Source organism: Oncorhynchus mykiss, chromosome 28 (assembly GCF_013265735.2).
Source record: "Oncorhynchus mykiss isolate Arlee chromosome 28, USDA_OmykA_1.1, whole genome shotgun sequence".
NCBI classification, from domain to species: domain Eukaryota; kingdom Metazoa; phylum Chordata; class Actinopteri; order Salmoniformes; family Salmonidae; genus Oncorhynchus; species Oncorhynchus mykiss.
The window spans coordinates 21965667-21993121 of NC_048592.1; the positions used below are offsets into that span (position 1 = coordinate 21965667).

General features: G+C 40.8%; 1 protein-coding gene across 3 annotated transcripts in view; it reads right to left on the reverse strand.

The window, feature by feature from the left end:
- Nucleotides 1–628: 628 nt before the first annotated feature.
- Nucleotides 629–27455, reverse strand: part of tnr (tenascin R (restrictin, janusin)) — a 159007-nt gene continuing 132180 nt past the window's right edge. For all 3 annotated transcript variants that reach the window (XM_021589506.2, XM_021589507.2, XM_021589505.2), the window contains 8 exons: nucleotides 26936–27079; nucleotides 19725–19855; nucleotides 17248–17380; nucleotides 16804–16955; nucleotides 16548–16644; nucleotides 5066–5227; nucleotides 4417–4580; nucleotides 629–3066 (listed from right to left, as the gene is read on the reverse strand). In XM_021589506.2, the coding sequence (XP_021445181.2) occupies nucleotides 2944–3066; nucleotides 4417–4580; nucleotides 5066–5227; nucleotides 16548–16644; nucleotides 16804–16955; nucleotides 17248–17380; nucleotides 19725–19855; nucleotides 26936–27079 (1106 nt within the window). In that variant the 3' untranslated portion in view covers nucleotides 629–2943. The remainder of the gene's footprint in view (nucleotides 3067–4416; nucleotides 4581–5065; nucleotides 5228–16547; nucleotides 16645–16803; nucleotides 16956–17247; nucleotides 17381–19724; nucleotides 19856–26935; nucleotides 27080–27455) is intronic.

Genomic DNA, 27455 nt, shown 5'->3' on the forward strand with positions numbered 1-27455 from the left:
GGCATGATTAAACAACTTTATATTCAGCATATTGAGATTCTATTACCTTTCTTACAGACAATACATTTTTAGTGAGCTTTTATTTTCGTCCTCGGTATCCCTCAATCTGTTTATAATCTTTAGCACTCAGCATTTTCTCAGCCACCATTGATTACATGCATTTGCACTTGAGGTTCCCTTCAATAGTTAGATGTGCTTTTACATCGCAAGCCAAACACAAGAATCTTACTACTCTAATACCTTTCAATCAAAATTCCAGTTCTTTGTAGATATTCTCTCTTTAGGCTCCCCTGAAACCATATCAAAACAGGTAAGGGTATTTAATCACTGCATTTGAAATACTTTTCCAGCTCAGACCTCAACTTGAATTCTATGAAGAGATTCTGGGGGTTTAAATAGTGACAACTAGCTTAATGTGTGTGCACATTGCACACAGCCGTGCTAAACCAGGGGTGTGAAGGAAAAGGTTAAGTTACTGAAAGGAATCATAACATAAATAAGAACTACAGTATACCTGTCCTACAGCTTGGAATAGGCCTGCATCAACTTCTGGATAATCTTCTGGATAATCAGAACACATCACTTGACCAAGCTTGAGTCTTTGCAAAATAAGACTGTGTCATTCTGATTGATTGATTGACAATTCATTAATTTCAGATTTCTGTGAAAGAGAGCAGGAGTCAGTAAGCATTTGGATTACAATTCGGGCACACCAGCGTTTGACAAAAGTGATATCTCTTATGTTAAATACATTCCATCTGTTATCTACAGAGCTTCATCACTCTCATTCCTTGCACAAAGTGCCATGAAGCAAAGTTAGTCTAAGTAGTTAATAAATAAGTACACATCCTATTCTAGTAAAAAAGAAAACACAATGTCTTGCTCTGGGAGATGCATTGCATTAACAGATCTGAAACAGTCACTTGACAAGCAGAATTCAGAGGAGAATTTCTACATTTAAATTCAAAAGTAAATCAAAATCAAATCACATTTTATTTGTCACATGCGCTGAATACAAAGGGTGTGGAATTTACCGTGAAATGCTTGCTTAAGAGCCCTTCCCAACGATGCAGATTCTGATGACACGTTTGTTGTTACCATGGAGGTGTTGATCATGATTGTTAGCATGCAGTAGGCTCACCCCTTTTCAAAACAAGTCTGTGTTAACAACTATGGTTAGAACAATAGGGGAAGTAGTATCAGCGTTTCTTAATGCTTCTATATTACTCTGCATCTACAAGGGTAAATACTGAAATATGTCTCCTCCTCCTAATTCTTATATGGATATATTAGTACCAGTAGTCTATAGGATGGATAATCACCATTGTTTCAAGTCATCAAGTCTAAAGGACAATGAACGACATAAAATGTACAAAATGATTATGACCCACTGTGCGGTTGTTACAGTTTGTAGAGATTGGGTGAGGGTATTTAAGCCATATCTGAATGAAAATATGAGTCAATTAGTCAATAAAAACAACTAAGGAGAACAATACAGTTAAACGATTTGATGAAAAGTATTGGATAAGTAGGATTACAGTGTATCCATCAAATGTACATCGAGGACATGAGGGGTTCTCTACAGCAGGCCAAGTGTTACTTGCACTGGTGGCATAACATAGTTAAACATTAAATATGGGTGAGACAGAGGATTGTATAACGTACAGGACGACTATCGAACACCAACATACAGTAAATGAGCTTATCAATTTCAAATCATTCGCTAAAATACTGACAAAGAACTAATGTTCACAAAGTAACCATGAGACTTGTTGCTGGGCCTAAAACCGAGGATCACAAAAACATCTGCTAAGGTGATGATGAGGCTACGAAGAAAGAGATCTCTGTCGACAGCGCATTTTCTCTCCAGCAAATCTTTGGTTTCATGTCAGAACTATTAGCACCATCAATGCAAGTAACATAGCGGGGAAACATTTGAGAGTGCTAATTCCTAAACAGGATCTTCACACAGCTTTATATTTGTTTGTGGAGTTGGAATCTCCTCATGGAGAATACCGTGTGTGAATATTGGTCAACAATGTTATATATTTGAGTTATGCAGGGCAGTGTAAAGACAAGTATTGAATGACAATGGTCATACTATGTATTACCACAGCGCAAATAACTTGCTCACTGTTATTTTCTTACTAAATGGGCACTGGAGTCTAGGCCTATACATTTCAAGTTGAACAGCTATTGTTTGATGATCCTGTTTCTTCCATTCCAACAAGGGTGTGGATTTGGGATTTTATTGTATATTCAAAAGCAAATTGGACCAATGGACATAAATAAATAAATCAATAGCTGATGTTGAATCCACTGCTACAGGCTGGTGTGTAGCTTGGTGATTGCTAATGCTGATTGGCTCATTATGAGTGCCAATGTTTTGTCAATGTCCAATGAATTTCTCCATGCAGGCATTTGACTATGAAACTCATGGAGGGTTGCTATTTCAATAAAAATATCAATAACAAGGCATCAAATTATATCATGTAATAAATTAACTTTGTTACAATATCAGTTATAAAAATAGAGATATCTTACTTGATTACGGGCATATAGAATTTTGTTAAAATTACTTTTTTTTAATGGGGAAAATAATCCCAGCTCTCATGTACTTATATTGTATAGATAGAGAGAAGATCATGACAGCTACTCTGAGTTCATCTCTTCACCTTCCAGGACAGGGCAAATAACTAAACATAAAAACCTTATGGTTTACCTCCCCATTTTAGCAAATAGATAGCCTTAAAATCCAGACTGAATGGATTGTGAAACAAACATGAAACAGAGCTGAGTTCAGTCTGGATATCTAGGCTAGCTAACAGAACCATTGTCATTCAAATTTTGTATAAATTGCATAGCTCCTCCTTTTGTCTTTCAGCCTTATGTAAAAGTAGGAACAGCAAGCTGGATTGGGGTTGAGGGGTAAGGTGTAGGGGTTTATTCTGGAGGAGTGGACCTCCTTCGCTTGCCACTGATGCTGCGGTAGTTGAACGGCCTCATTTTCATCTCCACAAAGGGGACAGAGAACTCATGGCCCTTCCAGTGGTACCAGTTGATACCCTGTATAGGATGAAGAGAGGACAAAATGTAGGATCAAGAGAGAACCGTGTTCAGAAACAAAGATTTCTGATATTACACAACGTGGTTTTCTTAGAATATGTACAGTGCACTTCATTTATCAAGGATGTGCGTACGCCACAATCTTTACTATATGACTTATACAGTATGTCTAATATGGATATTGTCCTCAATGTTCAGTTCACTTCTAATTCAAATGTGACATCCTCAGCTGTCTCCTGTCTCCTCAGCTGTCTCCTGTCTCCTCAGCTGTCTCCTGTCTCCTCAGCTGTCTCCTGTCTCCTCAGCTGACTCAGACCAACCTTAGTGGTATTTCTAATATTGCCCATTGTGCTGTTCAGAAAAATGTGTGGACATTTTCAATGCTATTTGTGGTTTGAACTCACTATGGTCATTGTAGACCATAATTCAATTAGTGGATAAAAAATAATTCAGACAGACATTCTTATCTTACCTACAGTACAATGCACAGGTAAGTGCCAAACTAAAGGAAACACTTGATTAAATTAGGGATACAAAGTATATTGATAGCAGGTGCTTCCACACAGGTGTGGTTCCTGAGTTTAATTAAACAATTAACATCCCATCATGCTTAGGGTCATGTATGAATAAGTCCAGTTGCCCATTATTTTGGCTACCATGGCTAGAAGAGGAGATCTCAGTGACTTTGAAAGAAGATTCTCAAAGGAGTATAAGGGGTTTAAAGTGTGTGTGTGCGTGTGGGCGTGTGTGCGAGCGAGTACGTACGTGTGTGTGTGTCTCAGTCACCAGATCTCAATTGAGCACCGGTGGGAGATTCTGGAGCGGCCCTTGAAACAGCATTTTCCACCACCATCAATAAAACACTAAATTATGGAATTTCTTATGCAAAAATGGTGTTGCATCCCTCCAATAGAGTTCCAGACACTTGTAGAATCTATGCCAAAGCACATTGAAGCTGTTCTGGCAGCTCGTGGTAGCCCAATGCCCTGTTAAGACACTTTATGTTGGTGTTTCCTTTATTTTGGTAGTTACCTGTAGCTAGTTCCTCTTTTTATGTCTGAGATCATTTCATGTCATCAAAAGGTTATATTGGAAACTGCTAATCTGTGTAATGTTGCAAGGCTTCTGTAGTAGTCTCATCAAAAGCTCTTTACAAGACTCTTACTTGAAACAAATATCACACTGTTGGGAAAGCAGTAAGAGATTTAAAGTTTTCTTTACGTCGTTAATGGAAATGACTGGGAATCTCACAGAGTGTGGCCTTTAATTCCAGTCATCACAGTGGTAAGCTGATGCAGCTGTTCAGTCCCACTGCTCAGTCCCAGTGCGGATGATAACAGGGACACCAACCTGACTGTGTCTCGACTCGCCGTATTTCCCGTTCAGGTTGGCCCGATGGCAATTTTTGTACCACCAGGCTCCTTTGTAGGACAGAGCACAGTTGGTCACGGCGATGTCATTGTCTCTGTCCTTGGTGGAGAAGGGACGGCCTTGGTGATAGCTCAGCGAGTCCCCTGTGACAGGGAATAAAAATGAATTGAACTGACGGAACCAGCAAATGACATGGGTACACTGGCAGTCTGAAGCGTATAATACTACAGGGCTAGAGCCAAGTGTTGAGGGATGGGGGATAAAATAAGTACAATACATTTCATCAAGAAACCATAAAGAAGATGGAGGAAAAAGGCTTTTATTGTTCAGTAGGGCGGCAGGTAGCCTAGTGGTTAGATCGTTGGGCCAGTAACCAAAAGGTTGCTAGATCAAATCCCCGAGATGACAAGGTAAAAATCTGTCGTTCTGCCCCTGAACAAGGCAGTTAACCTACTGTTCCTAGGCCGTCATTGTAAATAAGAATTTGTTCTTAACTGACTTGCCTGGTAAAATAAACAAAAATGTCTTGGCTGTTAGAGGTTGTATATGTTTAATAGATCAGTTGATTGGTTGCTAACAGGTGTGTAAAATCAGCACCACATAGAATAGAGTGTACATAAGCGCTCACCAGCTGTGCCATTGTACTCTCCTATCCTGAGTTTGTACAGATTCCTGACGTCTCCAATGGCGAACTTGTCATAGCTGGCGTAGACAGACTCCTGGCCATCCTTCATGTCGATCCGGAGCTCATAGCGACCTTGAGCTGAGAGCTTCTGTATGTTGTCCAAACCTGAAGAAGAAGAAGAGACAATAAATACACACAAATATTAGACATACACACCAGTCAAAGGTTTGGACACACCTACTCATTCAAGGTTCTTTCTTTATTTGTACTATTTTCTACATTGTAGAAGACATCAGGTGTATAAAATCGAGCACACAGCCGTGCAATATCCTTAGTGTGTGTATGTGTGTATGTGTGTATGTGTTATTTCAAAACTATGAAATATGAAATAACACATATGGAATCATGTAGTAAGCAAAAAAGTGTTAAACAAATCAAAATACATTTTATATTTGAGATTCTTCAAAGTAGCAACCCTTTGCCTTGATGACAGATTTGCACACTCTTGGCATTCTCTCAACCAGCTTCACCTGGAATGCTTTTCCAACAGTCTTGAAGGAGTTCCCACATACACTGAGCACCTGTTTGCGGCTTTTCCGTCACACTGGGGTCTTCACTATTATACTATTATACTATAAAATAGTAAAATAAAGAAAAACCCTTGAATGAATAAGTGTCCAAACATTTGACTGGTACACACTATATATTCAAAAGTATGTGGACACCCCTTCAAATTAGTGGATTTGTCTTTTTCAGCCATACTGTTGCTAACAGGTGTATAAAATCGAGCACACAGCCATGCAATATCCATAGACAAACATTGGTAGTAGAACGGCCAGTATTGAAGAGCTCAGTTACATTCAATGAGGCACTGACTTTCCAACAAGGCAGTTCGTCAAATTTCTGCCCTGTTAGAGCTGCCCCGGTCAACTGTAAGTGCTTTTATTGTGAAGTGAAAATGTCTATGAACAGCTCAGTCGCGAAGTGATAGGCCACACAAGCTCACAGAACGGGACCGCCGTGTGCTGAAGTGCATAATGTACTCACAACTGAGTTCCAAACTCAGGAGCTTCGAGAAATGGGTTTCCATGGCCGAGCAGGCGCACACAAGCCTAAGATCACCATGCACAATGCCAAGCATCAGCTGGAGTGGTGTATAGCTCGCCGCCATTGGACTCTGGAGTGATGAATCACGCTTCACCATCTGGTTGTCCGACGGACAAATCTGGGTTTGGCGGATACCAAGAGTTTGCTACCGGCCCCAATGCATAGTGGCAACTGTAAAGTTTGGCGGAGGAGGAATAATGGTCTGGGACTGTTTTTCTTGGTTTGGGCTAGGTCCTTTAGTTCCAGTGATGGGAAATCCTAACGCAACAGCATGCAATGACATTGTAGACTATTCTGTACTTCCAACTCTGTGGCAAAAGTTTGTGGAAGGCCCTTTCCTGTTTCAGCATGACCTCAGCCCCATGGAAGACCTTTGGGATGTATTGGAACGCCGACTGTGAGCCAGGCCTAATCGGCTAATATCGGTGCCGACCTCACGAATGCTCTTGTGGCTGAATGGAAGCAAGTCCCCGCGGCAATGTTCAAACATCTAGTGGAAAGCCTTCCAACAAGAGTGGAGGTTGTTATATCAGCAAAGGGGAGACCAACTGCGTATTAATGCCCATGATTTTGGAATGAGATGTTCGACAAGCAGGTGTCCACATACTTTTGTTCATGTAGTATATATGATGCATTTGGAAAGTATTCAGACCCCTTGACTTTTTCCACATTTTGTTACATTACAGCCTAATTCTAAAATTAATTGAATAAAAGTTTTCCTCATACATCTACACACAATACCCCAAAATGACAAAGTGGAAACAGGTTTTTAGAAAAAAGAAAAAAAGAAATACCTTTATTATATAAGCATTCAGAACCTTTGCTATGAGACTCGAAATTGAGCTCAGGTGCATCCTGTTTCCATTGATCATCCTTGAGATGTTTCTAAAACTTGATTGGAGTCCATCTGTGGTAAATTCAATTGATTGGACATGATTTGAAAGGCACACCGCCTGTCTATATAAGGTCCCCCAGTTGACAGGCCATGAGGTTGAAGGAATTGTCCTTAGAGCTCCGACACAGGATTGTGTCCAGGCACAGATCTGGGGAAGGGTACCAAAACATTTATGCAGCATGGAAGGTCCCCAAGAGCACAGTGGCCTCCATCATTCTTAAATTAAAGAAGTCTCTTCCTAGAGCTGGTTTCCCGGCCAAACTGAACAAATCCAGGGAGAAGGGCCTTGGTCAGGGAGGTGACCAAAAACCTCAGTCACTCTGACAGAGCTCTAGAGTTCCTCTGTGGAGATGGGGGAATGTTCCAGAAGTTCAACCATATCTGCAGCTCTCCACCAATCAGGCCATTATGGTAGTGGCCAGATGGAAGCCACTCCTCAGTAAAAGGTACATGACAGCCCGCTTGGAGTTCGCCAAAAGGCATCTAAAAGACTCTCAGTGCATGAGAAGCAAGATTCTCTGGTCCGATGAAACCAAGATTGAACTCTATGGCCTTATTGCCAATCGTCACATCTGGAGGAAAGCTGGCACCATCCCTACGGTGAAGCATGGTGTTGGCAGCATCATGCTGTGGGGATGCTTTTCAGCTGCAGGGACTCGGAGACTAATCAGGATCGAGGGAAAGATGAACTGATTAAAATAGAAAGAGATCCTTGATGAAAACCTGCTCCAGAACGCTCAGGACCTCAGACTGAGGCAAAGGTTCACCTTCCAAAAGGACAATGATCCTAAGCACACAGCTAAGACAACGAAGGAATGGCTTCGGGACAAGTCTGAATTTCCTTGAGTGACCCAGCAGAGCCTGGACTTGAACCCAATCCAACATCTTTGGAGAGACCTGAAAATAGCTGTGCAGAGAAGCTCCCCATCCAACCTGACAGAGCTTCAGAGGATATGCAGAGAAGGGAAAAACTCCCCAAATACAGGTGTGCTAAGCATGTAGTGTCATACCCAAGACGACTCGAAGCTGTAATCGCTGCAGAAGGTAATTCAACAAAGTACTGAGTAAAGGGTCTGAATAATTATGTAATTGTGATATTATATTTTATAAACAGATTTTTGCTTCAGCATTATGGGGTATTGTGTGTAGATTGACGAGGGGGAAAAAACTATTTCAAACATTTTACAATAAGGCTGTAACCTAACAAAATGTGGAAAAAGGAAATTAGTCTCAATACTTTCCGAGTTATTATATATATATATATATACTTGTCCTATATATATATATATAGGACAAGTCAAAAGTTTGGGCACACCTACTCATTCAAGGGTTATTCTTTATATTTACGTTTTTCTACATTATAGAATAAAAGTAAAGACATCAACACTATTAAATAACACATGTGGAATCATGTAGTAATTATTCAAAGAAACCACTCTTTGCCATGAAGACAGCTTTGCACACTCTTGACATTCTCTCAACCAGCTTCACCTGGAATGCTTTTCCAACTGTCTTGAAGGAGTTCCCACATATGCTGAGCACTTTTTTTGGCTGCTTTTCCTTCACTCTGCGGTCCAATTCATCCCAAACCATCTCAATTGGGTTGAGGTCGCGTGATTGTGGAGGACAGATCATCTGATGCAGCACTCCATCACTCTTCTTCTTGGTCAAATAGCCCTTACACAGCCTGGATGTGTGTTGGGTCATTGTCCTGTTGAAAAACAAATGATAGTCACACTAAGCGGAAACCAGATGGGATGGCGTATCACTGCAGAATGCTGGTTAAGAATGCCTTGAATTCTTAATAGATTTCCCAGTGTCACCAGCAAAGCACCCCTACACCAACACACCTCCTCCTCCATGCTTCAAGGTAGGAACCACACATGCAGAGATCATCCGTTCACCTACTCTGCTTCTCACAAATACATGGTGGTTGGAACCAAAAATCTAAAATTTGGACTCATCAGACCAAAGGACAGATTTCTGCCTGTCTAATGTCCATTGCTCGTGTTACTTAGCCCAGGCAAGTCTCCTCTTCTTATTGGTGTCCTTTAGTAGTGGTTTCTTTGCAGCGATTCGGCCATGAAGGCCTGTTTCACAGTCTCCTCTGAACAGTTGATGTTGAGATGTGTCTGTTGCTTGAACTCTGTGAAACACATATTTGGGCTGCAATTTCTGAGGCAGGTAACTCTGATTAACTTATCCTCTGCAGCAGAGGTAACTCTGGGTCTTCCTTTCCTGTGGCGGTTTTTATGAGAGACAGTTTCACCATAGCGCTTGCGACTGCACTTGAAGAAACTTTCAAAGTTCTTTTCATTTTCCGGATTGACTGACCTTTATGTCTTGAAATAATGATGGCCTGTTATTTCTCGTTGCTTATTTGAGCTGTTCTTTCCATAATATGGACTTGGCCTTTTACCAAATAGGGCTATCTTCTGTATATCACCCCTACCTTGTACAACTGATTGGCTCAAACGCATTAAGAAGGAAAGAAATTCCACAAATTAACTTTTAACAAGGCACACCTGTTAATTGAAATGCATTCCAGGTGACTACCTCATGAAGCTGGTTGAGAGTATGCCAAGAGTGTGTAAAGCTGTCATCAAGGCAAAGAGTGGCTCATATAAAATACATTTTAATTTGTTTAACACTTTTTGGTTACTACATGATTCCATATGTGTTATTTCATAGTTTTGATGTCTACACTCTACATTATGATTGAGTGTAGTCTGGCCCAGGAGTGGGAAGGTGAACGGAAAGGGTCTAGCCCTTGCTATCTCTGCCTGGCCGGTTCCCCTCTTTCCACTGGGATTCTCTGCCTCTAACCCTATTACAGGGGCTGAGTCACTGGCTTACTGGGGCTCTTTCATACCATCCCTGGGAGGGGTGCGTCACTTGAGTGGGTTGAGTCACTGATGTGATCTTCCTGTCTGGGTTGGCGCCCCACCCTTGGGTTGTGCCGTGGTGGAGATCTTTGTGGGCTATACTCGGCCTTGTCTCATGATGGTAAGTTGGCGGTTGAAGATATCCCTCTAGTGGTGTGGGGGCTGTGCTTTGGCAAAGTGTGTGGGGTTATATCCTTCCTGTTTGGCCCTGTCCGGGGGTGTCCTCGGATGGGGCCACAGTGTCTCCTGACCCCTCCTGTCTCAGCCTCCGGTATTTATGCTGCAGTAGTTTATGTGTTGGGGGGGCTAGAGTCCGTTTGTTATATCTGGAGTACTTCTCCTGTCCTATTCGGTGTCCTGTGTGAATTTAAGTGTTCTCTCTAATTCTCTCTTTCTCTCTTTCTTTCTCTCTCTCGGAGGACCTGAGCCCTAGGACCATGCCTCAGGACTACCTGACATGATGACTCCTTGCTGTCCCCAGTCCACCTGGCCGTGCTGCTGCTCCAGTTTCAACGGTTCTGCCTTATTATTATTGGACCATGCTGGTCATTTATGAACATTTGAACATCTTGGCCATGTTCTGTTATAATCTCCACCCGGCACAGCCAGAAGAGGACTGGCCACCCCACATAGCCTGGTTCCTCTCTAGGTTTCTTCCTAGGTTTTGGCCTTTCTAGGGAGTTTTTCCTAGCCACTGTGCTTCTACACCTGCATTGCTTGCTGTTTGGGGTTTTAGGCTGGGTTTCTGTACAGCACTTTGAGATATCAGCTGATGTACGAAGGGCTATATAAATAAATTTGATTTGATTTACACTATCGTTCTACAATGTAGAAAATAGTAAAAACAAAGAAAAAACATTGGAGTAGGTGTGTCCAAACTTTTGACTAGTACTGTATGTATATAAAATCATTGCTCATTTCAAATGATAACGGTCACTTACTCAAGTCTAAAATTAACTTCTACCTGCACCTTGACATGGTTAAAACTGATGCACACAGCAAATGACATGTAGAGATAACAGGAAGTGGTCAGATGGTGAAAAGTGTCCATATCTTCCAGTCAACAGTCTGTGGCGGATTTGGCCTTGCTGCTACTGCCAGCCCAGAGCCTAGCCAGGCTGTGATGATAAGGACCAGCGAGATTATACCTATCTTTCCCAAGATAACAAACCTTCCTGCTTGGCATGGATGTTTCCTGTTTAACCTCAAGCTGAAAATCATATGATGTTGTAGATGCCTCATGATAGCAGATGGCAGTTTTTTGAAGCTGTCAAGCTTCCGATGATAAGCATTGGGCTGAACCAGAGCAAAACTGGGCTTGGTCTTCGATATGTCAGCAAAAGATACAGTCGGCATTAGAAAGCAATGAAGGCACTTGGTGGTGACAGGGGAAAAGCAATTGCTGTAATAAGATGTGTTAAACATTGAGTGAACTCAGATTTGCCATCGCAGAATGCAGGATCATCTGCTATTCAGCGTTTAGATAGCTTAGTTTTTCATTACAAATTGCCAGCAGGATTAAAAATGCACTCAGAGGCTGTATTCTGTTCAAATTTTATCTCCTAAATTAACATCTCTTATCATTTTATTACCCATCTTACTTACTTCCACAGAAATGAGGGGTCAAATTAAAAAGTGCAATAATAATTGCATATTGCACAACTGCATCAATTTCTTTATATTACAATATATTTGGCCAGGGTCAGGTCAATGAGTCCGATTAATGGATAGCGCCCCCAACTGTAATAAAAATGAGCTTTAAAAAAAAAAAAAACGGCCTCTGATAATATCATCCGCTAATTCCCGTTTCTTCCATGTGAGCAAATCGTAATCTTAAGTGTCCCATTAGATAGAGCTCTTCCATATCAGGGTAGTTAAACCAAATGTTATTGTGTCTCCCTGTACTGCAGGATGTTGTAGATAAGGTCAGGTGCTGTGTGCTTACGTCATCTGAAGCTCCACTATGCTGTCCTCCGGGAGCACCACTATTCTCCTCTCATGGTCATATCTATCTATACCAGTGGCGGACAATGCCGTTTAAGATGAGGGAAGAGGATTTTTTGAGGGCCTGACTTCTATGACAGCATATTGGATGACTCTCATTCATATTCCATTCACCCAGTTCAAAGTAACAGTGATAGGTTTAGGCTACTACATGATGCTCAAATTGTTCGCTATACCCATCATGAGCTTGCTACTACCTAGCCTATGAATGAATGTTTACAATGTAGGTGCACACAGGTCGAGAGACAAATTTGCGGCGACACATGGACAGACAGTGACATTCATTAACGCCTTTCACACTCTTGCTTGCATCTAGCTGATATAGGGTGTAATCATTAGTCCAATAGTTGCACGCGAGAGTTTCTACTGGACAAATTCAGGTATGTTTATCCCAGTTTTGTTCTGTTTACTACCGTTTAAGAAACTTTTTTTTAACAGAATCGGCAGAATGAATGCACCCCTGATCAGCCATTTGGGGCGCAGCATGGGTCTGCCAGCAGGAGTGAACACAGAACTGAGTCAGGGGAATTAAACCAATGAAGTCATAAGGAATATTTACTGGATGAGAAGTGCTTTTACCAATCAGGAATGAGTCATGAATCATAGTCGTTTACCAGGATCGGTGTGTCACTAGTACACGTGGTACAGCCTGGGTAGGGGCTTAGTGGCATTTGCTGATATAGAAAGAGGCATGAATGAACGCTCCAACGTAAATGCAGGGTCATCAAGACTCTGTAATGTTCTAAAGGTTTAATTAATTAACAATCCTTTTATCAAACAGACAGATTTGGGTTCTGAAAGTGTACTGTCTTGTCATTCTATTTTTCTAATTAAAAGTACCAAAAGTATTTCTCAAGGTTGGGATCTCTATTATGAAGTATTCATGGGTACAATCTTTTATCTATTTCCAAAACAATAACATGAAAACTGGCCCATGAAGAAACAGCTTTTCTAATGAATATAATTATGGCTATTATAATGAGATTTGCAGAAATGTTTCACAGTGCATCAAAGGAGCGAGCCTTTTGTTTTGTTTCAGAATCAGAGAATTTATGAAAAACAATTACCATGCAGTGAGAAATGAGAGCGAATACATCCATTAATAAATCACAGAACTAGTGTTGTGAAGTAATAAAATAAAGGAGAGAGAGAGAGAGAGAGGGGGGGGGAGAGAAACAGAGAGAGCGAGAGAGAGAGAGAGAGAGGGGAGAGAGAGAGAGAGAGAGAGAGAGAGAGAGAGAGAGGGGGAGAGAGAGAGACAGAGAGAGAGAGAGACAGAGACAGAGACAGAGAGAGAGGAAAGAGGAGAGAGGAGAGAGGAGAGAGGAGAGAGGAGAGAGGATGGAGGAGAGAGGAGAGAGGAGAGAGGAGAGAGGAGAGAGGAGAGAGAAAGAGAGATAGAGAGAGACTACAAACAAATGTGTAAATGAGGTCAACTGTTAACCCTGCTCTGGGAGAGATAAGCAGAAGCAGACTGCAACACAAACACAAGGGCCTCCTATTCCTATTTTAAAGAGTTTCTTCTGTACTTTTTGTACGTTTTAGCCTGTAGTTCTGAAAGTAGTACACCCGAGCCAAAAGTGGTCCCCTGAAAACTGCGTACTACGTGCACCACGTCAATGCTCTCTACCTCTCTCTCTGCTGTGTCCACTGAGCTGTTGGGCCCACCCTGCAACCTTATTGGATAATGCTGGGCAGACCTCTTGCTAGCTGTCACTCAAATGCCAAGTGCTAAAGCTCATTGGCTACAACTCAAATTGCTAGGGGGCTGGCCCATGTGGGGGGAATGTGGGAAAATTTGCGACGTATTCTTATCTGTAGACTCAATAGCCATGGCTTCTCAAATGACTGCCTCGCCTGTTTCACCAAGTACTTCTCAGATAGAGTTCAGTGTCAAATCGGAGGGCCTGTTGTCCGGACCTCTGGCAGTCTCTATGGGGGTGCCACACGGTTCAATTTTTGGGCCGATTCTTTTCACTGTATACAGTATATCAATGATGTCACTCTTGCTGCTGGTGATTCTCTGATCCACCCCTACGCAGACGACACCATTCTGTATACATCTGGAACTTCTTTGGACACTTTGCTAACAAACCTCCAAACGAGCTTCATTGCCATGCAACACTCCTTCCATGGCCTCCAACTGCTTTTAAACGCTAGTAAAATTAAGAGCATGCTCTACAACCGATTGCTGCCCGCACCCTCCCGCCCTACTAGCATCACTACTCTGGACGGTTCTGACCTAGAATATGTGAACAACTACAAATACATAGATGTCTGGTTAGACTCTAAACTCTCCATCCAGACTCACAATAAGCATCTCCAAACCAAAATTAAGTCTAGAATTGGCTTCCTATTTCGCAACAAAGCCTCCTTCACTCATGCCGCCAAACATACCCTCATAAAATTGACTATCCTACCGATCCTTGACTTCGGTGATGTCATTTACAAAATAGCCCCCAACACTCTACTCTAGCTAACTGGATGTAGTCTATCACAGTGCCATCCGTTTTATGTACCAAAGCCCCATATACTACCCACCACTGCGACCTGTATGCTCCCGTTGGCTGGCCCTCGCTTCATATTCGTCGCCAAACGCACTGGCTCCAGGTCATCTAAGTCTTTGTAAAGCCCCGCCTTATCTCAGTTCACGGGTCACCATAGCAACACCCACCCGTAGCACGCGCTCCAGCAGGTATATTGCACTGGTTATCCCCAAATTCAGCACTTACTTTGGTCGCCTTTCCTTCCAGTTCTCTGCTTCCAATGACTGGAACGAATTGCAAAAATCTCTGAAGCTGGAGTCTTAAATCTCCCTCTCTAACTTTAAGCATCAGCTGTCAGAGCAGCTTACCGATCACTGTACCTGTACACAGCCAATCTGTGAATAGCACACTCGACTACCTCATCCCCATATTATTACTTATCCTCTTGCTCTTTTGCACCCCAGTATCTCTACTTTCACATCATTATCTGCACATCTATCACTCCAGTATTAATGCTAAATTGTAATTATTTTCACCTCTGTGGCCTATTTATTGCCTACCTCCCTATTCTTCTACATTTGCACACACTGTACATAGATTTTGAAAATGTTATTTTATTTTGTGTTTTTGACTGTACGTTTGTTTATGAGTAACTCTGTGTTGTTGTTTTTGTCACACTGCTTTGCATTATCTTGGCCAGGTCGCAGTTGTAAATGAGAACTTGTTATCAACTGGCCTACCTGGTTATATTAAGGTGAAATAAAATGTAAAAAATTAAATGGTAAGGCCCAACTTCAGGAAAACAGTCGCTTTCAAACTATGGATTTCGTGGCAAATTGAGGTGAGACAGTAATTATTTCCATAGCTTATGCATGAACTACACATTGACACATCCAGCCCAAAGTATGTTATGGATGATGCGAATTTTCGCAGCTTTTTGTTAAAAATCGCGCAACATTTCAAAGTCCTGCTACTCATGCCAGGAATATAGTATATGCATATGATAAGTATGTGTGGATAGAAAACACTCTGAAGTTTCTAAAACTGGTTAAATCGGGTCTGTGGCTATAACAGAACGTGTTTAGGAGTAAAAATCCCTGGTAAAACTGTTTACCAAAAACAAATACAAAAATATTCGTCCGCCATTCAATGAATTGTTTTTAGATGAGAGAAAATATATGCGAATCCCCTGTAAAGGCCTACAGCTTCCACACGATGTCACCATTGCTATCAATATCTGAATCATTTATCCTTGGTTACAACACGAATAGACCCCTCCTTTCTTGAGGCGCACCACAGTATGTTGTGAAACTGAAAAAATGGACGATGATTTCCAGACTTGCTGCTATCGAATACAGATCGCCCCGTGATCAATTTGATACATCATTAACGTTTATTAATATCTAAAGTTGGTTTAGAAACGTCGTTTGAAGTGATTTGTAAAAGTTTATAGGCGACTTTTGTAATTTTAAAAAGTGACGTTGCGTATTGTAAATGGACTTTTTGCAGCATCAGACTGGCCTTCAGCAAATGACATTTTGGGTATACAATGACGGATTTGATCGGGAAAAAGACCCAATTGTGATGTTTATGGGACATATAGGAGTGCCAACAAAGAAGCTCGTCCAAGGTAATGAATGTTTTATATTTTATTTCTGCGTTTTGGGTAGCGCTGGCTACCGCAAAATCTGTTGTTTACGTGTCGTGCTGGTATTTTGGGGGGTGCATGCTATCAGATAATAGCTTCTCATGCTTTCGCCGAAAAGCATTTTACAAATCTGACTTGGTGGCTAGAATCTGACTAGCTTTAATTCAGTACCTTGCATGTGTATTTTTATGAAAGTTTGAGATTTATCGAGTACTAAGTAAAGTACTATAGGTGGCGCTCTGAAATTTCCGCTGAGCGGTCCCTGTACAGGGACCACCTCCATAAGAAGTTAAAAAATACTTTTAGTCGCCAAAGTACTGGAGCATGTATTTTAGTAGTGTGCAATTCAAACTACATTCTCTATCCCAGGAGTGGGGGTACTTCTCTAGAGAGCTAGATATAAAGTACCTCTGGAAAAGTGTTATGGGGTTGAGATGAGTCATCTAGAAAACAGTCTTACCGAGCCAGAATTCATCCTCTAGGTTTCCAAAGCCGACCCTGTAGTCACTCCACTTTCTGGAGAAGTCTGTCAGGCCGTTCTGACGACGTTGGAACACCTGAAACACAGATACAGATAAAGATAAGACCAGGTGACAAAACTTTATTCTACCAACATTTTGATAAAGTACAGTCCCAAATGGCACCCTTTGCACTGAAGTGTTGGGTGTTGTTGAGTTTTTGTCTGCAAGGTATATATCTTGCTATGAGACACTTACGATCCAGCCTCCTTCATCTGTGGTCATATCACAGTAGACCTGCACTCCCTGATTGGCGTCTCTGTTGATGTAGATGGTGTAGACGCCATTGAGGGACTCCCCGTTCAACAGATGCTGGGCACAGTTCTGGGGGGTGGCAAACAGACGGTTTCCTGGAGAGGAGGAGAACAGAGCACATGAGATCAGCTCAACACAATGGAGAATCACCAGGACTGGGCTGTATTCATAAAGTGCGTAATAGTAGGACTGCTTATATAGGACTGCTGATACAGGATCATAGTGAATACGATTATATAGACAGGGGAGATCTGATCCTAGATTAGCTATCCTACTCTGAGATGCTTATTGAATATGGGATTGGACTTTAGATAGAGATTGTGGATATGGGGAGAAATGGTAAATGTGTGTGTATATCTGTGTGCTTGCATGCGTGTGTGTGTTTACCTGTTGTGAAGGCAGTAGAGACGATTCCGCTGGTCTCTAATCCCCTGGCAGCCTGCAACCTCACAGTGTATTCTGTGGTATCTGCCAGCCCCTCCAGACGGATCCAAGTGTCCTCGGCATCCAGGATCAGCTCCTGTAGTACCACACACACACACACACACCAGGGAACCGGAACTATGAGTGGATACGGTACAGCAAACTGTTTTATCTAGATACAATCCTAACAATTGTACAGCAGACAGTAGCCCAAAGGGGGGACACTGTCTGACTCCTACTGTACCAACAAACAACAAAAGCACCCAGGCACATCTACAGAAATGAAAAATTGTAGGTGAGGCTCATTTACATGTTGAATTCATTATTCAGTGTTGTTGGTCCTTATACAACTCTGTCCTGTGTTTTTCTTAGAGTTAAAAAGGACAACTTAAATCACAGATTGAGGAGAGGAAAGGACCTTATCAGACACTGGTGCTATAAGGAGCTGCCAAGAAGAAGAAGAATTTATATTTCTGTCTAAATCTCAAGATGGCTCAATTCCCTTTCGTTGCTTTTGACAAACCAACTTTTATCAAGCGGATCTTCTGATGGCATCATGTTTCTCTCAGAGATCTTTTTCTGGCAGATGAAAAAGAGATCTCTTTGATAAGCTCTCTAGGAGCCTGCCGTGACAGCAGAGTGAACTGAATTTAATGGGGCTTTGAGCCACATGAAATATCTATGAAGAACTGGATGAAATATTCAGCCATTTTGTAAAAAGTCACACATTTTAAGGCAATTTGTTGGATGAATTATGCAGTTAAAGCCGCTCTTTAATTGATGTTTCTCTCACAATGGACCTTACACTGTTTCGCTGTCGTTTTTTTGTAAAGATTATTATTTTTTGTTAGAAAGACTTGTTACTAATATAAAATATTTGCATGTTTGGAATTGTTGATCATGTACAAGGAATCATTTACAATAGAGGTTGCCTAATTACTGTATAGAATCTAGTATTGCTCTGATCTGGAAGGTCAACATATGATTCATAACCAAACTAAAACAGATTGCTGTGGTGAATATGAACATTATATTAACAGAGAGAGGAGGTTGGGAATAATTTATGCGGACAGAAATGAACTCAAACAGAGTAAAACAACATAGTCTGTGACTTAAACCAACTCCTCTGTGCATGACTGACACCCACTGGACAAACACAAGCACCAAAAAAGGTCAATATAGTAAAACACATGCATCTTAACAGATGTGTGTGTGTGTGTGTGTGTGTGTGTGTGTGTGTGTGTGTGTGTGTGTGTGTGTGTGTGTGTGTGTGTTGAAAGATATAGAAAAGACGAAGACAGTGAGTACAGTACAGTCTTGAGCTCTTTCTGTGACTTCGTACCAAATGGCACTCTATTCCCTTTATAGTGCTCTACATTTGACCAGAGCCCTATGGGAATAGGTTGCCATTTGGGACGTATCCTTGGGCTCTGTCTGTATGATGTAATTAGTTGAGAGAGATATCTGCTGCAGAATATCAGGGGAATTGTTCCTGGTGAGTCATTAATAGAGGTATTGCATCAGAATAGACCGGTTAATCTACTTTATTATTATTACCCAGCTACATCAAAGAATTTTATTAAAATGAAAAATGTTCCAGGAGGCAAATTAAAAGATCTAAATGGCTCTATTGCCTGGGCATCCACTGTGGAGTAGAGCTGCATGGGCCTGTATTAAGAGGCAATTTGTCTGGGAGATACAGGATGTCCACTGTTTTGGTAGCTTCAAAACGCTACCGGTAACACTCACATTACGGCTCATATATTATCAATCATATCTCCTGTGAGCACGTTTGGTTTGATGATACAGCATGGAGGCTACAGTGTGTGATTTAGATTGGAAATTCATAGACAAAAATAAGGCAGTATTTTGGTAGCCTGTATGTTTGGGCTATGATGCTAACTCCTTGTCACTAATTCATTCTCATGCCAATGTTTGACTTGACAATGACAGCAATGGAGAAGACAAGAGCACAGACAGATCCGGGACCAGGCTAGTATTTTGGCAGCTTGAGAACACTACACATAACACTTCTGGCTCATATCAATAGGGCTGGCACAATTACAGTATAACCTTGTAAAAGAAAAAAAAACATTGCAAAAATGACTGACAGATGTGGATGAAAACCCCCATGAAAATAAAATAAGTCAAAAATGTTTTGGGTGGAATGAACAGGGACAGACGGGAATTTGTATGGTTATTGATCCTAGCTGAAATGTAAAATGGTCAACTGTTTTAAAAAGTATATATGGTGACGGTGGTCATTTGGCCAGCCAATTACCGTCATCCAAAATTCCATGACTGTCACAGCCCTACATCTCAATTCCTCATGTGAGCTTCTTTGGCCTGATTATACAGTAACAGTTCAGTGTGTGTCTGTGTGAGAGTGATTGGAAACTCTTGTTGATGAAGTTAGATAAGACCTACTGTATTCTACTTACCTTTCTGTTGCCGTCCACTGACTTGTATGTGAGCATGTAGTTGTCGATGTCTGCGATGGGCGGTTGCCAGGAGATGAGGGCACTGCGGTGGTTCACCTCGCTAGCCGTCAGGTTCAGAGGAGCGTCCATGGCTATAGGGGACCAATCAAATAGCAGATTATCACATAACAGTTCCATTGAGTCAAATCATTATGTCTGGTGGTCAATTTTTTAAAATCCATATACTGTACTTAAATTGGAAATATTGCCCAATTATGGTCTCTCCTAATCTGATGACCCCCCTCTAGCGGACCTTAGTTGAAGTCACCCTTCTGAACATGCATTCTCATGTCCTTTACCCAGCATCCATAAATGCAAAATGTTTTATCTGCTCAAAATTCACGCTAAGAAAAGAATTAGCCATTCCAAACAGAATATTTTTTACCCAAGACCCTATCCTCCTCTCACATCTAGATAGCTGATACATGCACTCCTTTTCCTATCTCTCTCATTTTCATATCTCCCTCCTCCTGTTGTCCTCAGGTGTTTTTAGGGGGGGGGGGGGGATCTATGACAGTTCAGTAATCAACAGCGTGTTCTACCACTGATAGCCTCAGGACTGAAGGATTTTCTACATGAGATGCAATGACATCTCAACACTGCAGTAGTGCCGACGAGAGAAAATTACAATGTGGATGTCCACACTGACCTGACTGCCTCTTCCAGGAGAGACTGTCACTCTCCTCCTGTCTCCTCAACATGACTGCAATGCCTGAAAGAGTGTTTATCTTTCCTTTCCCTTTCATCCCCCTTTCATTGTGATGGACACTGATTCAACATTTTCATGTCGTCCGAGAGCACATCTCAGAAGCTTTTTCAGTCATCACAATGCCTACACTTCTCTCTTGTTTCTTTTCTTTCTCGCTCACTCTCTCACTCTCTGATCTCGGTCAATTCTTTCTCGACTCTCTCTCTCTCTCTCATTCCCTCTCTTTAATTACAGTATGCCTGCACTCTGAGGCGTGTTAACACTCTTTACAATAGGACGTTCTGTAACATTCTAATGTTCTATAGTTTTGCCACATGCAAATGTAGAGGTGTCTCAATAGACAAACAGATGGCAAGGGCAGTAATTCATTATTATTACTATTACTCCTGTATGCATTGTACTGAGACAAAATACATGTGTTTCCTTCAAGAAACAATTATAAAGTTCATCCCAATGCACTGGTTCAGGTGGAGCTGAAGCTTTAGTTATTTGGAAGAAACATAAAAACTTATGTGAATAACATATCTCTCACTGGTCAAGTCTTTTAGAAAGTGAGTCAACCAATAACTTCATGCTCATAAGAGGTCATCAACACTGGAACTATTTATCAGAGCATAACAGCCAGTGAAACAAAGCGTAAGCAAAAACATTTAATGAGACGCAAATTAAGAGCAAAAAAAGCCCAATAAAGTCTGGTGAATTTGGTCATCCCATCCAGTGATTATGTGTCAACATCAGACAACAAGGCTGGCACTGGAGTAGCAAAGCCAATGGCCTGTGACACTTTAGACAAATTCATTTAGCCCAAAACAGTGTCAATAAATTAGGTTTAGCAAAGGCCACTGTTTGATTAAACATTGGGGAATTGCCCCTCATTCTAGGGAGACTTTTACTGCAAGACACAAGACAAAAATAAAGCCAGAAAAAAGTACTGGTTGTTGTTTTTTCTGGGAATAAGTTTTTGTACTCTACAGAGGCAGAGCAACAGCCCACGTGTTCTGAAAATGTTCATGCAGCTCCAGCACTGTGCAGACTGGATAAAACTCTGCCGCTCTGCTCCCTTGGGGATATTAATGGCCTGCTGCTGACAGAGAATTTTTGTCTCAAAAATAAGTTTAGAGCCCCAACTAAACTAAACCAGACCATTTTCTCCCCTCCTCTTCTCCCTCCCCTGCCGTAGAGTAGGTATGATCTCATTGGCTTGTGGAGGTCGTTAGCTAGGAGTAAGGTGGCATATTAGGACAGCCTCAGTCTCAGCAACTCGTGCGGAGATTTAAACAAATCTTGCTGAGACTGAGGCTGTCCTAATATGGACACTGTATAGCAGGAGTAGAAACATGGACAGCCACTGCAAGGGCCTCAGTAAGAGGGGCAATGATTCCTGTTGCTAATTAGACACACTTTATCTGGGAGGTGTAAAAGGGCACCCGTTAATTGAATAGGAGCAAGTTTCAAGTAGCTCCAGGTAGCCTGCCTTTCTGAGCCTTTCTCTCTGCTTCTTGAACATGTGATTCAGAAATTCCACATTAAGATGTGTTATAGTCTGGATTTAAAATGTATTATATTTAGATGTTGTGTCTCTGGCCTACACACAATACCCCACGTCGAAGTGGAATTATGTTATTACAAATTAATTTGAAATGAAAAGCTGAAATTTCTTGAGTCAATAAGTATTCTACACCTTTGTTATGGCAAGCCTAAACAACTTCAGGAGTAAAAATGTCACATCCCATGTTCAAGAATTGGCTTTCTCTCACTCACTCTAGGTTAAATAAAAACGAAATCTCCAAAATATTGTTACTTTTTAAACAAAGAGATTATTATAATTAATGAATTTAGAATTATATAAAAGTCCTTTAGATATTCTCAGATATTCTCACAGATCCTAACAGAAAATGCCCCTTAGATATTCATTTAGAATCCTCCAAACCTCTAAATGGCAGAGAGACACGTCATTGAAAAAAATATTTTTAGATATACTGTAGGCCTACCATAGGTGAAATGAGTCTCACTAGTGTTGAGTAATGTGCTGTTAAAAGTGGTGTAGGTCTAATTTCTTTAAAGAGCATATTGAAGTTAGAAGCAATAGGATTTGAAGCAATAGCCTGCAACTATTTTAGCACCATTTTGCGCTGCTCTGAGACAAGCATGGGGACTGGTCTTGATAAATCAATAATATTTTTATTTTCACTTTATCTCCGTTTGGGTATTGGTTAGATTAGAATTAGAAAATTAGGGTGCAGAAATGTTATGCTCTTGGTGTAACCTTTATTTAACTAGGCAAGTCAGTTAAGAACACATTTTTATTTACAAAGACAGCCTACTTCTTCCTCCCCATCGGGGAATTGAACCCCGGTCTTCCACGTGCCCTGCCTGCAAGACACAGGGATTATTTTGCTAAATAGCCCAGTAATGTACTTCCGACTGTCACGTTATACGGTGCCATATTTTCCGTTCCATCCTAATGGAAACCCAGAGGGATTTTTGTTTTTCTTGTAATAGAAACACCTTAATATTAATCAAATTAATTAAGCAAGTACAAGTTAAAAGTTTGGACACAAATTCAGGATTTTGCTTTATTTGTATTATTTTCTACATTGTAGAATAATAGTGAAGCCATCACAACTATGAAAAAACACATATGGAATCAGTTAAGAACAAATTCTTATTTACAAGGACAGCGTACTTTTCCTCCCCATCGAGGAATTGAACCCCAGTCTCCTGCATGCTCACATTCTCTAGTACAGACACTGCTCTCCCTTATGTAAGGAATTATGATAAAAATACTATTTTCAACATGCAGATGTTGAATTAGTTATGGATCCATGACGAATTACTATGGGAATAAATATCACTGATTTGCAGAAATATTGGAACAAAGTTTTCCGATGAAGGCAAACAACTTAGAATCCTCCAATCCTGCTGTAGCCTACTCCTGACCGTCACGCTGTACAGCGCCATAATAACCCTGAGGGTTTCGTTTTTTGTTTTTATTGGAAAAAAAAACACCATAATATTGATCAAATTAATTAAGCCAAATTTCTTAAAATCAATGCCATATACTATGTTATTACAAAAAAGGGTTTAAATTATCTGGTAATGCCAAAATGGAAGACTATCAAATGTTTCTCAAAGATGCCCTCTGGTGGTCATACTAGCACTAACATGCAATAACAGAAAAAATGGCTGACAATTAAATGACGTGCCACGGAATGCTCCAGCAGCCTACAAGGTGTGCTACAGTATGACACAACTTTTAATGGAGGAACAACTGTAATAAGTTGCATGGATGGACTCTGTTTGGAATAATAGTGTTTAACGTGAATTTTTAATAACTACCTTATCTCTACACCCCACACATACATTTATCTGTAAGGACCCTGAGTCGAGCAGTGAATTTCAAACACAGATTCAACCACAAAGACCAGGGAGGTTTTCCAATGCCTCGCAAAGGGCATCTATTGGTAGATGGGTAAAATAAAAGCAGACATTGAATATCCCTTTGAGCATGGTGAAGTAATTCATTACATTTTGCATGGTGTATCAATACAGGCAGTCTTAACAAAGATACAGGTGTCCTTCCGAACTCAGTTGCCGGAGTGGAAGGAAACCACTCAGGGATTTCACCATGAAGCTAATGGTTATTTTAAAACAGTTACAGAGTTTAATGGCTTTGAGAGGAGAAAACTGAGGATGGATCAACAACATTCTAGTTACTCCACAAAACTAACTTACATGACAGGGTGAAAAGAAGTTTGCCTGTACATGATAATAATATTCCAAAACATGCATCCTGTTTGCAATAAGGCACTAAAGGAAAATTGCAAAAAATGTGGCAAAGAAATTAACTTCATGTCCTGAATGCAAAGAGTTATGTTTGGGGCAAATCCAACTCAACATACCACTGAGTACTACTCTTCATATTTTCAAGCATGGCTGTGGCTGTATCATGTCATGGCTATGCTTGTCATTGGTAAGGAATAGGGATTTACTTATTTTTTATATACAAATAAATAGAGCTAAGCACAGGCAAAATCCTAGATGAAAATGTGGTTCAGTTGTAACGATTGTCCTCTTCTTCTGACGAGGAGTAAGAGATGTCGGACCAATGTGCAGCGTGGTAAGTGTCCATTTTAATATATAAAACTGAACAATACAAAATAACAATGTGAATGAACAAACGAAGATCGAAACAGTCCGGTAAAGTACAGACACAGGAAACCAGGCTACCTAAGTATGGTTCTCAATCAGGGACAACGACTGACAGCTGCCTCTGATTGAGAACCATACTAGGCCAAACACAGAAATCCCAAATCATAGAAAAAGGAACATAGACAACCCACCCAAATCACGCCCTGACCATACTAAAACAAAGACATAACAAAATAACCAAGGTCAGAACGTGACATCAGTCTGCTTTCCAACAGACACTGGGAGACAAAGTCACCTTTCAGCAGGACAATGACTTAAAACACAAGACCAAATATACACTGGAGTTGCTTACAAAGACAACATTGAATGTTCCTGAGTGGCGTAGTTACAGATTTAAATAAAATCGCCTTGAAAATCTATGGTAAGACTTGAAAATGGCTGTATAGCAATGATCAACAACTATCTTGACAGAGCTTGATCGACTTTAACAAGAATAATTTTTTAATATTGTACAATCCAGGTGTGGAAAGCTCTTAGATACTTGTATTGTATTGAATACTTGCAGTTGAAGTCAGAAGTTTACATAAACTTAGGTTGGAGTCATTAAAACTTGTTTTTCAACCATTCCACAAAGGTCTTGGTAACACACTATATTTTTATTTTTATGACACAAAGTTTACATACACTAAGTTGACTGTGCCCTTAAACAGCTTGGAAAATTCCAGAAAATTATGTCATGGTTTTAGAAGCTTCTGATAGGCTAATTGACAACATTTGAGTCAATTGGAGGTGTACCTGTGGATGTATTTCGAGGCTTCAAACTCAGTGCCTCTTTGCTTGACATCATTGGGAAATCAAAAGAAATCAGCCGAAACCTCAGAAAATAAATTGTAGACCTCCACAAGTCTGGTTCATCCTTGGGAGCAATTTCCAAATGCCTGAAGGTACCACTTTAATCTGTACACACGTACACAACAATAGTATGCAAGTATAAACACCATGGGACCACGCAGCCGTCATACCGCTCAGGAAGGAAAAGCGTTCTGTCTCCTAGAGATGAACGTACTTTGGTGCGAAAAGTGCAAATCAATCCCAGAACAGCAGCAAAGGACCTTGTGACGATGCTAGAGGAAACAGGTACAAAAGTATCTACTGTATATCCACAGTAAAACGAGTCCTATATTGACAGAACCTGAAATGCCGCTCAGCAAGTAAGAAGCCACTGCTACAAAATCACCATAGAAAATCCAGACTACAGTTTTCAACTGCACATGGGGACAAAGATCGTACTTTTTGGAGAAATGTCCTCTAGTCTGATGAAAGAAAAATTGAACTGTTTTGCCATAATGACCATTGTTATGTTTGGAGTAAAAAGGGGGAGGCTTGCAAGCCGAAGAACACCATTGCAACCGTGAATCATGGGGGTGGCAGCATCATGTTGTGGTGGTGCTTTGTTGCAGGAGGTACTGGTGCACTTCACAAAATAGATGGCATCATGAGGAAGGAAAATAATGTGGATATATAGAGGCTTGGTCGTAAATGGGTCTTCCAAATGGACAATGACCCCAAGCATACTTCCAAAGTTGTGGCAAAATGGCAACAAATTCAAGGTATTGGAGTGGCCATCACAGAGCCCTGACCTTAATCCCATAGAATATTTGTGGGCAGAATTGAAAAAGCATGTGCGAGCAAGGAGGCCTACAAACATGACTCAGTTCCACCAGCTTTGTCAGGAGGAATGGGCCAAAATTCACCTAATTTATTGTGGAAAGCTTGTGGAAGGCTACCCGAAACGTTTGAAGTTAAACAATTTAAAGGCAATGCTACCAAATACTAATTGAGTGTATGTAAACTTCTGACCCGCTGGGAAGGTGATGAAAGAAATAACATCTGAAATAAATCATTCTCTTTTCTTTTATTCTGACATTTCACATTCTTTAAAATAAAGTGGTGATCCTAACTGACCTAAGACAGGACATTTTTACTTGGATAAAATGTCTGGAATTGTGAAAAACTGAGTTTAAATATAATATATAGTGTATGTAAACTTCCGATTTCAACTGTATGTAAATGGAATATTTGTTTTGAATTTGAAATACATTTGCAGAAATGTTTTCACTTCTTCATTATGGGGTATTATGAGTGTTATGAGTTGTATTCAGGCTGTAACACAATAAAATGTGGAATAAGTCAAGGGGTATGAATATTTTCTGAAGGCACTGTATATGTACTGTAGCTGCTCTCAGTCTGTGTGGGTTGCTTCTGAACAGCTGGGAGGTAAGTAACTAAGCAAGTAAAGTAACTAACATACGTGTTTCAAAGTTGGCGATGACGGTTCCACTGGTCAAGGGTCCCTTGGTGGCATAGAGGGCTACAGAGTAAGTGGTGCTGGGCTTGAGTTTACTAAGCTGGTGCTCCTGTTTCACACCTTCCACCAGGAAGGTATTAGCTGTCACTACAAGAGTAGGAGGAACACAAATACATATTAGATTAGGAGAATACATGAGATAGTAAACAAACCTGATTTTTATGATTACATTAAACAATTTGGAGTCTTAATTATTAATGTATAGTGGTTGCCTTGGATATGCATGTACACGGTCACGGTTGGTAGATTGCGGTTCCTATGGGTGTTACATGGGTCAGGTTTAAATACATTCAGCTCAAATTCATGATTCCTTATTTGTTTGCATGACTAAACTTTGTACAATAAATCTAAATAAATTGCCTGTTTAATAAATGGTTTGCTGTAGCCTCAGAAATACCAGGATCCATGTCGATGGTGAAAAATAATAGGTTAACAAAAATGTTCAGCCAATATTTTCATTGCC